Here is a 17,352-nt window from a genome sequence, read left to right on the forward strand (position 1 = left end):
GCTTTGCTGATCCGTGCACAAATGCATTCCGATCCGTGCGCAAATGCATTCCGATCCACGCGCAGCTTTCGTGTTCCGTACTTGTAGAATTGTTTTGTGTACTTGAAGGATTTTTTTTTGTACTTTGTGTAAAACATACTGTATTTGTTTCTGAAGCAAAATGCATTAGTTTGTGAATGATGTTTTGTATTTGCAAACCACACTGAGCGTGTGTATGAATCATTGTGCGTGAGTAAAACACGTTTTGTGTGCGTGTGAATCGTTATGCGTGAGCAAAACACGTTTTGCGTGAGTGCGGGGTTTTGGCATGATTCTAACTCCATACTGGCCCACCACTAGTGACATGTCTCTCCGCTGAAGTTTCAATGAGAGGCCCTGTAGCTCACGGAGTATGTCTTTCATGCAAGCCTGATCCATTTATATTAGAGCTGTCAGTTAAACGCGTTATTAACGACGTTAACGCAAACCAAATTTAACGGCGTTAAAAAAATTATCGCGCGATCAACGTAATTATTTTATGCAAAAAAAAACAAAAAAACGTTTTTATTTTTTTGGCTCAAAACAAAGAAGCAGTAGCCTGACTGCTATGTTCAAATGACATTTGTTCAAAGCAGTCGTTTAATAGCACTATAGGCTCTTTTTTTGTATCGTCCTATTTTTATCAGTATATGCCAATGTTGTTATCAATAAAAAATCATTTGCACAAGGCAAGCCGATGCACTTCACCATGTTGATAAGAGAATTAAAATGAGAAGAATTATGGGACAAAAAAATTAAGGGATATTTACCATAGAAAAATAATTTGCGATTAATTGCGATTAATCGTGAGTTAACTATGACATTAATGCGATTAATCACGATTAAATATTTTAATCGCTTGACAGCTCTAATTTATATATATTAATATTATGACCTTATGACTCCAAATCAGTGGTGGATCACATGACTAAACAGGCTGATTAAGACACACCTCTTTCTATTAGCTTAGAATGGTCCTTATAATAATAAATAACAAATAAGTCAATATAAATTACGCAACCAGTCAGAATTGCCTTTTAATACTCATTTTAAGTAGAGAAACGGAAGCTGGTCTTCTCTGTGCAGTTACCGTAAAGGTCGCAGTATGGGCGTATGTCAAATGTAGGGCTATGATTTCGGAACGAAAACGCGGACGGAATCACGGAATCGGACAATAAAAACGGAATCTACTGATTATTATTATTATTTTTTTATTATACAGGAAAGTATTAAAAGTAACAAAGTTACAATTTAAAACGGGCCTGTCTCAGTAAAATAACTGATTTCCAGCAGGTTCCTGTTCTGCAGCACATATAACATGTAACAGGGACAAGGCACATCACACGTCACATTTACAATATGCAGCGAAACGGAGCGGAATTCGCCATTATTTTCGTGTAATTCAGTTTCGAGGGAAAAAGGAAACAACACAGCTGACATTAACGTCACTGAATGTTTAGCAGTCACTCCCACAACAATATTAAAAACAAATCCCCGGACCACCACTCCAGCCTAGGTGGCGGGAATGCGAACAATAGGTCCCGCTCCCGCTCCTAACAAGAAGCCGAAGAAGAAGTTGAAGCGCCCGCGGCTGACTGCTGAAATGCCCAAATCTTCAAAAAAGCTTCGTAATTCGGTTCTAACCCCCAAATTCAGAGCCGAACAATATCCAAAGCACTTCTATCAATCAGGTGATCAGCTGTTTTGTAGAGTATGTCAACATGCTATCGATTGGAAACGCAAAGATACGTGCAATGACCACTTGAAGTCCAAAATCCATATAAAAAACAATGAACGCCGTAGCCAGGGCACGCCCCTTCAAACCACAATTTGAGTTTATAAAAAATAATTTATAAGCACTTTATTATTTATGTCATGTTGTTTTTATTTGAAGCACTAAAAACAGTGCAATGTTGTGATGTTTTAATAAATGTAGTCTTCTATCTGATTAAATTGTACGAATTTTATTCGTTTGCACTGATTTGACACTCGTTCTGATGATTTAAATAAGTGTAAAAACGGAATTCATGAAAATAAAACGGATTTCATAGGGCCCTAAAAATGTAGCGGCTGGCTCGACCGCAGTCAGATTTCATGCGTTTGTGGAGGGTTGGAGGTGATATGTGCTTCTATGTGCTGACATAAGGCAAGTAGGCATACAGGCTTGTAATATTGGATGTGTTTTGAGTAAGTCCTCGCTCTGAGGCACGCGCAAGCCCCCCCCCCCCCCCCCCCAATATAAGTGAGCCCCCCCGAAAGCCGCGGTATATTTCGCACACTGGGCGGTACAAATTCGGCCTCCGGTACAAATTTGGTGTGACAGAGGCACTGCAGCTCTTGACAATGCGTTACTTCAGTCTGGTATTTCTCTTCACTGGTTGGTTAGACAGCCTTCAAACTTTGTGGTCAAGCAAAAAAGAGGGAGGGGCTCGTTCTGCATACCTAATAGCCGGAGCGAATAACTAATAGCCGCGGTTATTAGTCATGCAAAAAACGTACGGAAACCATACGATTTTCGTACGGTTTAGCACTTTTACCGCGCCATTCTAGGGCCAGTTTGTGGCCTTCTTGGCTTACCATACTTTGACTGACGGTGCAGTGGGCATGAAGGCGTAAGGGGTTGTCCGTTGCCAGGCAGGTTTCAAAGACATTCGCGCTCATGTTGCCAAACACGAAATAACTTAATATAGATAACGGATCGCTAGATAACACTTGTTTTTACTTTATATTTGTATTGTATTTAATTGTTTAATCGAATTTAGTTAGTAAACTGAGTGTTTAAAGTGTATCATAGTCTAGCTAGCTTAGATAGCTAATTTAGATAGATTATAGGTAATAGATGGATAAATAGATAGATAGATAGGGGAGCAGGCATTTACTAACTGGTAAATGTTTTTCATTATTATTCACGTTATCCCCATAACATTTAGCTATTACTGTTTAGGGAAATAGATAAATACATTGATAATATAAATAAATAAGTTTATGATATATGTATATGTGACCGTGGCAAGAATTTGTTAAAAGTCGACAACGCCACCCAGGGGAGGGGATACCCTCGGACCAGAACTGTGCTAGTGTGACCGGTTCGTTCTGCGTTGTGTTTCTTTCTAATTAATGAATGACGTGACCCACGATGTGTCTGGACTCGGGCACTCCGACGTCCATTTATTCGATCTTAATACACACATAAACAAATAGCTTCCTTAGCCCTTGTGCCCTTACTCCAACTCTCTTCCCAAGGGTATCGCAACAAAGGCCAACAACTACATACAATATTACAACAGAAATTATTGAAATAAAAGGAATAAAAGACATACCTGAATACACACATAAACAAATAGCTTCCTTAGCCCTTGTGCCCTTACTCCAACTCTACGAAACACACAGGGGGGGAAGGGGAACTAGCATGACTACACGAGGGTCAGTTATATGCTAGTACATCACACAAAACACAAAGTTCCCCATAACACAGAAATCTATCTAATAACTATGGATGATTATAAACCCCAGACTTCCAATTAAACAATATATAATCAAAATAACTAATATAAATAATGATAAATTATAAGATGGTCAAAGATTTGATTACAATATAAATGTACACACCTCTTCCCAAGGGTATCGCAACAAAGGGAAGAGGGCAGGGGGCGCGGGAAACTTATCGGGTTCTCTGGAATGTGGGCGGGAGTATAGAAGGAGGTGGAGCCAAATCAAAAAAATAAATAAAATAGAGCTTAAGGCGGCATGGAAAGCTAAACTTCAGGTAATACAGAAAAACAAAAGGCAATTGTGTAATTATACAAGGATATAACACACCCTGTTACACTAGCTAACATGTGCTATAGCCACCCCCGAGACGCTACAAAGCTTTAGGCAATACAAGTTCGTACAATCTGGGCCAGAGATTTGAGTTCAAGTAAAATTAATTTATTAGAAATACTGGATACTAATTACATGTCTGGTCACCACCTCGGACACACAAGATAGTACACAATAAATTAGCAGACTGGACGGATAAACTCCCAGTTAAATGAGAAGAACCGACAAATTAAACAATCAAAAGCATAAAGCAGCATGCAGGGCAAGCGGGGAAGATGGGCAGCACACCACTGCGTAGCCTTATGCTATAAAACAAAGAAAACGATAAACTGTGTATGCAGGTCAAGCAGAGCCAGGAGCAGCACAACACTGCATAACAACATTAGCACAAACAATAAGCAGCATGCAGGGCAGACGGGCAGCACAGCACTGCGTAGCCCAATACACATAAAACAAAGAAAACAATAAATTGCGCATGCAGGTCGTCATGCATGTGAGACTGAATTTTCGTGGCGTAACAGAACAGCAGCCCTTCCGTGACGTCGGGGTAATTGGCCATGATCCACTTCAAGGCATGGGACCGATGAATGCCTCAGCTCGGAACTGCCGGTGTTACACCGAATTCTGCGACCCACCGAAAAGTGTGACCCCAGGGGGCGCTGTTGCATATTTTCTGTAATATGCACAAGTTTGAAGCGTAGACAGGCATGACAAAAACATACATGAAACATAAGATCTCCCCCCAACCATTTACCTTTTTATTAAAGGTGCTTGATAAATTAATTTCATTGATTTGATTAGCATTTTACAGACCCATACAATGGATAGGGCGTTTAGTACGGTCCTTCACCGTTGCTTCTTTACCCATAAAAAGCTACAGTCAGTGTTAAATTAAGCTGATTTACCTTTGAGCATTTCCTATTATAGGCAACTGTGTAAAATGCTGTTTAGAATTAATGTCAGTATCAAGAAAAGAAAGATCAACCGGAGATCTTATGTTTTATTTATGTTTTTGTTATACTGCACACGTGCATGTTGCAGAAAATGTGCAACAGCGCCCTCTGGGGTCACATATTTCGACGGGTCGCAGAATTCGGTGTAACACCGATCATGGAGAGCGAAGTCACAGCTCATCTACGGCTAACCGCACAACCGGAGAAGAGATAGCTTTTAGTTTACACAAGTTGACTGACGAGAATAGTAAATTAATAGTAGCCTACCTCCAGGTGATCCCAAACCAGCACCTAAATTGTTAGCAACGCCATGCGAAGCAGCCAACTTCCAGCCTACGCCACCGAGTAATGGACGCCCCGGAAGCAAAACAACGGGTAGGACATATCCCTCCCGATGACGTCCACTGACCTTATATTAAAATAAAGTCTGCCCCCTTAATCAGGATGGCTATGGCGCGGCCAATCATACCCCGAGACCGGCCAGAGGTATAGCTCAACCTGCCACATATAGAAAAGTAGATAACATGTTAAACACTCAGGTTACTAGCTAAATGCGATTAAACAATTAAATACAATACAAATATAAGGTGAGGAACGGTAATAAATGTAATTTGTAAAATAAGTTATCTTTCTTGTCGCGCTCAATGAACGAGTTCGCGAATGTTCTTGAACCTTCCCACGTCATTCGACGCGATCGTCCGTTGCCAGGCAACGTTCGACGCGATTGTCTGTTGCCAGGCAGGTTTGGAATGGATTACGTATGGATTACGTAGGCGGTACAAATTCGGCACCAGGTACAAATTTGGTGTGACAGAGCCTTTAGTTTGGTTCAAAATGATGAGAAATGCTCCAATGCAGAGGCGGAGTGGCCATCGGGGAGATCGGGAGGTTTCCCGGTGGGCCGGTCCACTTATTCGGGCCGCGGTCCCCTAGTGGTAGGAGCCCCACACTGCGCCCACTTGCAGCTGTATTTAGGTCACACCATTGAGCAATCGCGAAACGCCACCCAATCCCCCACCCCCCCGTCAGGATTCCTCGTCCAACCCCCCCACCCCCCCCCAGTCAGGAATCCTCATTCAACTACCATACCCCCCGCCCCCCATTCCAAAACTCATCCACCCACGACTTAATCAAGCAGAATCATATATTTTTCTTTCTAACCAATTAATGGGGAGAAAAAAGGGGAGAATAAGAATGACATTGTTGACAATGGGTTGCAGTTACCAAGTTACTTGCGGCCATGTTGTTTAGGAAAACCAAAAACGCTGTATGAGCTGGACTTAACCCTAACCCTGCGTTCACACCAAAAGATGCATTTGCTGCCCGAACGCGTTGTCGCCGAAGTTTTGCGGCGCAGCAAATCAAGTTTTGCTGCGCCGCAAAACGCAAAGGTTTTGACGTGCAGCAAAAGTTTTGCTGCGCCGCAGTTTTGCAGCGCGGGAAGTTTCGCGGCACGGCAAGTTTTGCCCGCGGTGCTTCTGAATTCATTCACAACCATGGCCGACATTACGAACATTGCATGTCTTTACCTGTTGTCGAAGAGGGAGAGACGTCAGAATGCCCGTCGTTTATGGGTTCATGAGACCATTCGGAAACTGGAAGGCTGGTGCTGCCTGGCACCCAACTGGGTTTTGTTTGGGGTTGTTATTCTAGCCCTTTAGCATACTCATAGTTTAGTTTAACTGTAAACACAACTACACTACAAAATGCTGATTTGTGGGTTTTTTCGAGTTACTAAATAAATGTAACGGTAGTGAACTCTAGGTCACTCCAAGGGAGTAACACTGATTGGCTGTTACGGCATGTCACTCAGTGGCAACGCTGTTGAACGCTGATTGGCTGTCATCACGCATTTGCTGCCGAAAAGTTGAAATATTTCAACTCAAGCAGCATTTGACGGGCCGCAAAATACGTGAACGCGCCCGCCGTGCTGCGCTGCAAATCAGATTTTGCCGCGCCACAAATCAAATTTTGCTGCCGGTTTTCTCGGCAGCAAGTGCTGCGGCAGCAAAGCAGCAACGCGTCTCTACATTCACTTTGAATGGGATCGTGCTTCGCGGCAACTTATTGCATCTTTTGGTGTGAACGCAAGGTAACCCTAACCCACTATCAGAATTTAAAAAAAGCATCGTCTGGTAGACAGTAGTTTTCCATTGAGGGGGCGGGGCTTGATAGCAGATAAGGTTTTCACCGTCTCTGTGGTGGAGCCAGAACATTTGATTGACGTAACCTGATAACCCAGAACTGTCAGTATCAGTTAACGCGTGCAGTAGCATGTGTTTAATAGAGGGCGATTTGGGTGAATTTTTACATTCATTTTTTAAATGTTTAGAATTTAATTTGTGATTTGGACCAGGATTAATCCACATCACTACTATGTAACCCTATGCACCACATTTTATCCAATCAAACAACAAAAAACAAGATTGGTTACGATGACATCATACAAGGTATTTTATTTCCCTGTTATACACAGAAAACACAGGACACACACACACACACACACACACACACACACACACACACACACACACACACACACACACACACACACACACACACACACACACACACACACACACACACACACACACACACACACACACACACACTAACATGAGTCACCACACCAACATGTCATGAAACCAACCTCTCTCTCTATGGGGTCAGAACAGTCTTATTAATAATGAATGCACAGAGAAGGATCCACAAATCTATTTTATGATTTATATATAAATTACTCTCTTCTCACAAATACATTTCAATGCACACACTAATGGATATCGGTATGTATAAATCTAAAATAAATCCATCAACAAAATAAGTTTCAAAAACACATTTCTGATCCACAGACAAAATGTGCCTTGCTTTAAGTAAAAGTAATAAATCCATAAATATATTAATTAAAAAAATATTTGCAATTTTCATCAAAAATGTATTTGGATGTTGTTACATTTATTTAAAAAAAACGGTTAAACTTGTATTAAAAATACACTTTTCATTTTTTAACTTGTTTGCAATTGTGTATGAACTGGCTTGTATTTTTCTGTGGATTTTTGAGACTCTCCTGACTTGGCTGGATTCATAAATGCATATTTTTCAACAAGGAACTCTGTAGCCAATGAGATAACTCCCTCGTTTTCAGCCAATCACATGACCATATCCATTTGTGTGTGCATTGAAATGTATTTTTGAGTAGAGAGTAATTTATATATAAATCACAAAATACATCTGTAACGCCACTGTCGTTGTGCCACTGGAGAGGGCTGCCCCAGCCGCGTCCACCCGGGCACCACAGCGATGCCAGTAGGGCTTGGCCGGACCAGACTGGCCCTGGCAATCCTCCTCTGTGGAAGAATTCCGGCTAGGCTGGGGGGAGAGGGTTACCTCAGCCCGCTCTGCCTCGTCCAGAGCCGCCCCGACGGTCTGGGGCCTGGTGAGGAGGACATGCTACCGCAGACGCTCCGGCGAAAGTCCCCGCAGAAACGTGTGGAGGGCAAGGCCCTCCTGTACGGCCGCGGGTTAGTCCGGGGATCCACGTCCGGCGCACAACAGGACGTCGGCAGCATAAACCCCCAGGCTCTCATGTTGGGTTGGTGTAGGGCGGACATTAAAAGTCATTGACTCAACAGTTTTTTTTCCATTTTTATTGAAATCAGAAATGTGTTTTTACATTTGATTGTCATGATTCCGATATAAACTAATAGCAATGTTTGAATGATTATGATATACACATTAATCCTCAAAACATGTTCGACTTCACTGCAACCATTAACAATTGTATAGCAGTAAACATTTAAAAAACCTGAGAAAACAGACAATGAAGGATATAATGTTATCTAATAATTTACGGGTTGTAATTTATAATATTGAGGGTTCATTTCCTACTGAATTTCTCTGAGAAAATGTCAGCAGTACAACATTAATCCAGATCTCTCAGATCAAATGGTAGATTAACATCAGTTGTTTTGGTGGTTTGTTCGATCAAACAAAACCTAGTCTGGTTGATTGACAGGTGAGATGATCAGGGGGACGGAGTTTATGCCTTGATAATTAAAGTGAACTGGGTAGAGGAATGGATAGAGAGGCTCAGTAAATGTGCAGCCAGTAACAGAGTAGATGAACCCTGGCTTCCACTTCATAGAGGGAGACCACACCCTCATCATAATCAACAAACACCCCCACCTTCTGGAGCTCAGCTCTCAGAGGGAGACGGACAGCAGGGTTTTTATTAAATAACAACTCATCCTTGTTGAAGTAAAGAGTCCAGTAACCCATCTCAGGGGTCCCTATGATCTGACATTTTCTGTCTATGGACTCTCTGGCCACACCTATACACCATGCAGTCTTGTCTTTAACCTGGACCTCAAAGTAAAATCTCCCTGAGAAGAAGCTTTGCCTCGTGAGAAGATATATATGCTGTGTAAATCTCTTAGGGTTGTCTGGGAGTTTCTTCACTACACCTCCATCATGTACTTGTTTCCTATCCTCAGACAGGATGAGCTTGGGATGAGCTGTATCAGGATCCAGAGTCACATCTACTTCATTCGCTGGACCCTCTTCAGTTCAGCATCATGCAGCTTCTTCATCTCCATGTTCAGAGTCTCCTCCAGCTGATCCAGGGATCTCCTCAAGGTCCCTACGTATGACGGAGGACGGATCTCCACCGTCGTCCAGTCCCTGGTGTGTGGAGGATCCTTCAGGGATCTGAAGGCCTGGAGGAAGTGGAGGGGGTCTTTAGTGTCTGAGAGCTGCTTCACCTCTAATCTTCTATTGGTCAGATCTTCTATTTCCTGCTCCAGCTCTTTGATGAGGTCTTCAGCTTGTTTCTCTGTGGTTTTCAGTTTCTCTTTAACTGTTTGGTTGAAATCATCTCTGCACTTTTTAACGCGACGCATCAAAGCAGTGAGGACCTGCACACCATCGTCTATCTCTTTCTTTGCATCTTTCTTGCTCAATTCTACGGTGTCGTTTATCTCCTTAATCTTTAGTTTTCTCTCCTGGATCATCTGTGGAACTTCAGCCTCTATCTTCCCCAGCTGGGCCATCTTCACTTCATATACCTCCTTTAGAGGTACAACAGGATGGGACCTGTGGTCACCCTCTGTGCAGAACTGACACACACACACCTGTTCAGTCTTGCAGAAGAACTCCAGTATTTGATTGTGTTTCTGACACATCCTGTCTTCCAGACGGTCCATTGGCTCGACCAGCCGATGTCTCTTCAGGGATGCAACTCTCTGATGTGGCTCAAGGTGGGTTTGGCAGTAAGAGGTGAAACACACAAGGCAGGACTTCACGGCCTTCAGCTGGGTCCCAGTACAAACGTCACAGGGAACTTCTCCTGGTTCAACACATCGCTGCTTTTTGCTTCGAACTGGCTTTGGAAACTGAGCAGCTATCCCTGATAAGAGGATATTGACCTGTAGATCAGGTCTAGGGTGGAAAATCTTGTTGCAAACTGGACATTTGTACAGAACTTGTCCATCCCAGAACGTATTAATACAGGTTCTGCAGAAGTTGTGTCCACATGGTGTGGAAACTGGGCTGCTGAACACACCCAGACAGATTGAACATGAAAAGTTCTCTTCAGACCAGGAACGTTTAACAGAGGCCATCCTAGACACAGAAGACAAGGTTTAAGTATAGCAATTCAATTATATTTCTAATTCATTACAGAATTACTCCCTCAAAGTTGTGCTGTTGTACCCACCTTGTTGTTGTTTCTGTCTGTTAGACTATTGGTTCCAAAATGCGTTTGCCAACTGCCTGCACGTCGTTGGCTTGGTTTCTATGAACCTTAAGTTTCGTTTCCTGAACAATACGTCCTCTCCTCTCTTCCCCTAAGTCCTGGCTCATCCCCTAACACTTGGCCCCGCCTCCAGGGGTAAACAGTTCACTGACGTTTACATTTTCACAGTGTGACTTACTGTGTAGGCTACTTCCAATGCCCTGATGCTTGTTCAAATATGTTCAAATACGTTCAATCTTTTGAAGAGATAACACAGGCTGAGAGCCGGTGCAAAATCAGAGACATTGTGATTTAATTGTGATTTCTCACTGTAACTGTGAATAAGAGTAATACTATAACAATTTACTTGAATTTACCTTTCCAGAGTCTGGTATTTTTCTCTTTGGTTTTCATTAGAACAATCCTCTCCCTGCGTGCCGAGGTTAAATGTGCTCTTATGGTTTGTGATTTAATATTGAGTTAACACTGGTAGTTATACAAGGCTCATCTCCCAGACTCTCACCTCATAAAACAGCTGCATCATGTGACTAAGGGTAGGGCAGACGAACCAGACCAACAAGTTCTCTATTCAGATACAACACCGTCAATGCCAGCGAAGAGACAGCAAAACAAACCTAAAATATTTGCATGTTGTGGTTAGCTTTTACGTGCCGGGGACAAACAGTGTGTAAATCTGAATCGACGGACAACTGGTATCGTAGTTTAGTTGTTATTTAGGGTTATCAAGGTGTGCATTGATTATCTGAGAATTATTTTACATTAATCCAGTAATAGTTTTTGTGCAATTCAGTCAATGGATTTCCTTCTATTCCTTCAAGTCAACTGGATGGGTGGAGTCTGCTTTCCTTTCTGGCTCCGTAGCCAAGCAGGTGACTGATTAACCAAACACTCACCTTATGGTGACGGATCAGCTGAATCACGCTACAGTTATTACAGAACTAGACAATTAAAGACCTTTCTACCTGTGTTATCTGGACAGCAATATGAAACTCATGACAACAATAACTGGAGCCTCTCTTTGATACTCTATCCCTGTAGCCATTAGTTTGGTTCAAAATAATGAGAAATGCTCCAGGGTCTAAAGAAACCCATCCAAAGCCATCCACCCACGACTTAGTCTAGCAGAATAATTTTTATTCCTTTTTAAACCAATTAAGCCTGCAGAGAACAAAGGAGAGAATAAGATTGACATTATAGACCTATAGGGTTGCAGTAACTAAGTTACTTGCAATCAAGTTGCAAAGGAAAACCAAACGAACTGTTGGAGCTGGACCTAACCCTAACCCTAACCCATAATCAGAATGTAAAACATGCAATCTGGCTGACGTCTGGTAGACGGTAATTTTCCATTGAGGGGCGGGGCTTGATTGCAGATCAGGTTTTTATCGTCTCTGGGGTGGAGCCAGAACATTTTATTGACATAACCTGATTACCCAGAACTCCCAGTATCATATGAAGGTACTATTGTAGCAAAAGTCTTTTGCACCTGTAACTGCAGAATTTGAATGCGTACACTAAAGTCACAGTAAATCTGAAGTCGTATATATTTATTTTGCGAGTATTCTATAAAGTCACAAATGTGTAACACTACATTTGAAGTCGTAAATATTTTTTCTACCCTTGTAAACACAAAATAGGGTCCACGAGTACGCAAATCTGTGTTACAGGTGCACAAATCCTTTTGCTACAATCATTGCAGCGCAGTTCTCCCATAAAGACTCGATCACCGATAAGTATGAACAGGATTTATTTAAATAACGACATGGGAATATTTTGCATGGTGAATCTTTGGCATAAGCCCCGTCACTGATCCAGGATAACGTGCGGACTCGGCGTATCCTGCCAGGACTAGCAGGGGCGGAGCCTTCCCCTGGACAAGTAGACTGGGCCGACCTGGTGGTGGTGGGGTGGATGGAGGTGCGTTGAACGAAGACCTGAGCAGCAAGACATATGTTAGACTACTCTTTATAGAGCAGGTGTAGGCAGGTGATTGGTAGCTGGTGATTGGCGGCCAGCCGCGCGTGATTTGAGTCCTCATGGTAGAACTACCAGCAAGCTTAACATTTCTCCCATAAAGACTCGATCACCGATAAGTATGAACAGGATTTATTTAAATAACGACATGGGAATATTTTGCATGGTGAATCTTTGGCATAAGCCCCGTCACTATTCCAGGATAACGTGCGGACTCGGCGTATCCTGCCAGGACTAGCAGGGGCGGAGCCTTCCCCAAAAGAGAGGACGTAGGCCTACACCGGAAGTAGGAGATACCTCGGCATGTCCTGCCGGGACTGGCAGGGGCGGAGCCGACCCCAAAAATAGAATATCGAAGGGGGTAATGAGACCATACATACCCGCGTAGAAGAAGTGGACAAGGATCTATACTGCTTCTGGAAGATAAAAGGCATACCCAATATACGACATATTAAGAGTCAATCATACGTACCGTAAAACGATAAGCTTAAAAACCGTCAGCGAGATCGATGAATCGCGTAAAAGCAGTTGACTTAAAATACCTCAGCGAGATCAATTAAAATTTAGAGCACTCTGCAGCTGTTACGCAGCGAGCCACGAGTGCTTTCGTGCTGTACCAACTGCCGTGGTCGATTCACTCTCCGGGGTCGCTGCGTGACCTGAGTGCTTTCGCGTTGAACCACCGACGTGGTCAACAAACTCACGAGTGCCCTTGATGTGCCACCGACGTGGTCACGCACTCACCGGTGTTGTTGCAGCAAGTATTGTGAACTTCCATGTTGAACACCGACGTGGTCAACGAAATCACGAGTGCCCTTGATGTGCCACCGACGTGGTCACGCACTCACCGGTGTTGCTGCAGCAAATATTGTGTACTTCCGTGTTGAACACCGACGTGTTCAATGAACTCCGAGTGCCCTGCACTTGAGTGTTTGATATTATGCCACCGACGTGGTAATTAAATTTGCATGTGCCCGAGTTGTGCCCACCGACGTGGTCAACGCACTACCAGGGTTGCTGCAGCGAACGTGGAGTTCTGTGTTGTACCGCACCGACGTGCGCAACGAACTCACGAGTGCTTGAGTTGTTCCCACCGACGTGGGCAACGCACTCACCGGGGTTGCTGCAACGAACTAGAGTTCTGAGTTGTACCGCACCGACGTGCGCAACGAACTCACGAGTGCTTGAGTTGTTCCCACCGACGTGAGCAACGCACTCACCGGGGTTACTGCAGTCAAACCATGAGTATTAGATAACGTGCCACCGACGTGGTCATACTCACGAGTGCCCGAGTTGTTACCACCGACGTGGTCAACGCACTCACCGGGGTTGCCGCTGCAACCTTGAGCTTTATTTTCCTATTTACGCCACTGACGTGACAGCGAACTCAAGAGTGTTTTCTAGATGATCCACCGACGTGGTCACACTCGCCGGGGTTGCTGCAGGTTAACCTGAGTTATGAAACCGAATTTTGCTTTATGAATTTAGTACCCGATAACCACCACCACCAGTAGTTGCAAATAATGTTGCTTTTAGCAACAAAAATAATGACAAAATATCATCATCACGAACCTTTATCGCATGAAAAAAAAAAAAAAAACGGGACGCAACGTGCATGCTGGGCGTGTGACAATAACTATAGTTAAATACATAGTGCAATATATTTCGATAACACTAGAAAGAAAATAGGCGTAACTAAAACGAATTGACTAAAATAACAGCTTGACACTAAGCCTAGAATAACCCTGGAATGGAAACAGGCCGCCAGAAACAGCTATAGTTGAAAACGTGTTAAACCTGCCTTGACCGACGTTAGAGAGCATCGTGTGCGCTTGATGGAAGAACCTTGAATTCGACCGGATGTAGGATTCGTAGGCTGTGGAAGACCACCTTCCCAGCTGTTTGATAGACGTGTCCGGCAACCCTTGTTCAGCGGCTGTAGTTGCCGCTCCAATCCGGAAGGAGTGGCCAGTGTAGAGGGGAGAAGGTAGGCCACACCCTTCTACCACCTTCGCGAGATGGACTCTAAGGCCCCGTCCACACGAAGCCGATTTCATGGCGAAACCGCAAAGGTCTTGTACGGTTCGGTCTTCCGTCCACACGAAGCCGGCGAATCCGCTGACCGAAACCGCAAACTTCTGAAACCACCCTCGGAGGTGGTTTCAAATCTATCCGGTTTCGTTTTGGTTTCGTGTGGACGCCTGAAACCGACTGAAACCGCAAACCATGACATCATCGCCCCACCCCTCGACCTCCTAGCCAATGGCTCTTAAGCCCGCGGAGTCTCAGAAATCACAACAAAAAAGATGATGGCGGACTACAAGCTTGTAATCGTTCTGCAGCATATCATGTCCCTTGTTGGGTTGCTAAGCCATTATTTATTGAGAATCTAGTTCGCCATCGTAGAAGAGCTGTTTGTTTGTGTTGTTAGTGGTTCGGGGGGCAGCCTTTATGCGCATGCTCGCCTCTTCTTCTTCTGGATTTGTGTACCAGAAGCAGCGCCCCTTATGGGCCTGGAATGTTTACTACAGCGTTTCTACAGATCTATCCGGTTTCGCTTGGCTTCGTCTTTACGGAGATACTTCGAAACCGGATAGATCGAAACCGTAACGGTTTCGCCCGTTTCGGCTTCGTGTGGACGGGGCCTGAACCACTCTTTAGTCATTGGCCGGCCGTTAGGCAAAATAAACAGAGGTGATTCGGGAGGCGTGCGTTGCCGGAGCTTGAGGTAAAGGAGCATGGAAGCGTAAGGGCAGAGAGAGTTGTTGATTCTTGAGATGATAATAGTAGCACCTGCCCCTAGGCTATCGCTTTTGGACCGTTTTAAGAAGATGGAAAAATGCCTTGCAGAGAAGGTGACATCAGCAAAAGCCAGGCCCCGTGTAGGGGAAAAAGTCTGAGTAGGAGACGTATATTCCCCTGGACGCATGAACCCGTAGAATGCTGTGAGAAACACTGTCTCAAGTAATGTGTTAAAATAAGGATGGAATTTCCCAGCTCTAAGAGCGCACACTAATCTGTTCAATATATCGAGTGTGATAGGAGAGCGTTTGTCTGGTACTTTTGGCACCGATTTATACATGCCCTTCAATAAGAGACGGATCGCGGGAGCCGAAAATAGACTAGGAGAGCCAGGATCTTGGCATCTAGCATAAAATTGAATACCAGCTATATTCCCCCGAATCGTAGACAATTTATGCCTATGAGATTCGAAGCAGTGGACGATAAAAGCGCAGACGATAGGTACCGACACTGGAAGAACTGAAACGTGCATGGAAATGCAAAATAAATTAAACAGGGACCACGCGTAGCTATAAGCTTTGAGGGTAGATGGCGCTAGAGCTTTTGCCATAAAAACACTCGCGGAGTCTAGCAGCGAATTTAGTCTATTGCCTAATCCAGCCGGAGTTCGTGGAAGGGTGGGCTGATTATTGGGTCCGTATTCGCTGCGGGGCATAGACGTCTGAATTCCTGGAAACGGAACCGAGAGAGAGAATCAGCAAGACTATTATGGTGACCAGGTATATGCTCAGCATTAATGATGAAATTGAGAGTGACGGACTGCCATGTGAGACGTCTGAGCATGGACATGATAGTGGGGCATGCAGATCGCTTTTTATTAATGATAGCCACCACTGCTTCGTTATCGCAAAACATGGTGATACGTTTACGCCGCCATGCTTGGCCCCACAGAACGCTAGCTGCCACAATAGGGTAGAGCTCGAACAACGCAGACGACTCTGACCTGAAGGCGAATGTGCGGAATTCGACCGGCCATCTCCCAGCGAACCATTGGCCTTGGAAGAAACCCCCAAACCCGACCGAGGGGGCCGCATCAGTGAATAGTTTGAGAGAATCAGATGATTCAGGCATGTCGTTATAGAAGAAGGAAATTCCGTTCCAGTTAGCGATGAGGAACGACCAGAATTTGAGATCGGACCTGCAGCCTTCGTTGAGGTGTATCACGTCGTTCAGTTTTGGGACCGAATGTGCCAGATCTAGGAGGCGAGAGATGAACGAGCGCCCTTGTGGTATAATACGCATAGCGAAATTGAGGTGGCCTAGGAGTGAGAGCATTTCACGTTTAGTGACTCCAGCAGACGTTATAAACGCATTGAGAAACGATCTGATCCTCTGTAGTTTCTCGTCCGGGAGGGATGCTTGCATCCTATCCGAGTCTAAGCGAATCCCTAGAAATTCGATTGCGGTAACTGGCCCCTCCGTTTTCTCTTCAGATAAGGGAACTCCGATCTCGCTGAACACTCTCTTAAGAGTATCCAGGACGCTGGTTTGGTTGGATGGAAAGTCAATAAGCAAGAAATCGTCCAGCAGATGTAGAACGAATGGCAACCTACATATGTTTAGCATAATCCAGCATAGGGCCTCAGATAGCAAATTGAAGAGGTGGGGGCTGCTCCTACACCCGAATGTTAGTCTAACTGCGAAATAGAATTTAGACTGCCATTTCACGCCGAACAACGGCCAATCGGACCGATGAATGGGCATTATTTTAAAAGCATCTGTAATGTCGGCTTTAGCGAGCCAAGCTCCCTGGCCTGCGATTTTTATCAACGCGATGGCGTGGTCGATAGTGGCATAGTACAACGAGAATGGTTCTGGTGGGATACATTCGTTAACGCTAGCGAAAGAGTCAGAGTGAGGAGAAGACATATCAAAAATAAGACGTTTTTTCCCTGAATATCTCCGGGTAGCAACGCCAAGAGAATTTATTCTAAAGAAAGAAAAGGGGGGAGAACTAAATGGGCCGATAACATAATTTTTGAGAAGCTCTTTAGCCAGAAGAGCAGACACTATTTCTGGTTCTGCCAGAGC

The 17,352-nt window shown here is 44.2% G+C and overlaps 1 protein-coding gene across 1 annotated transcript; it reads right to left on the reverse strand.

The window, feature by feature from the left end:
* Positions 1-9,199: 9,199 nt before the first annotated feature.
* LOC132456478 (E3 ubiquitin-protein ligase TRIM47-like) lies at positions 9,200-11,955 on the reverse strand. The gene is made up of 2 exons (XM_060050839.1): positions 10,507-11,955; positions 9,200-10,412 (listed from the first exon to the last, which is right to left on the reverse strand). Exon 2 carries the CDS (start codon positions 10,409-10,411, stop codon positions 9,332-9,334), a length of 1,080 nt encoding a protein of 359 aa, XP_059906822.1. The 5' UTR covers position 10,412; positions 10,507-11,955; the 3' UTR covers positions 9,200-9,331.
* Positions 11,956-17,352: the final 5,397 nt, after the last annotated feature.

The sequence above is a fragment of the Gadus macrocephalus genome, chromosome 4, assembly GCF_031168955.1.
Source record: "Gadus macrocephalus chromosome 4, ASM3116895v1".
Lineage (NCBI taxonomy): Eukaryota > Metazoa > Chordata > Actinopteri > Gadiformes > Gadidae > Gadus > Gadus macrocephalus.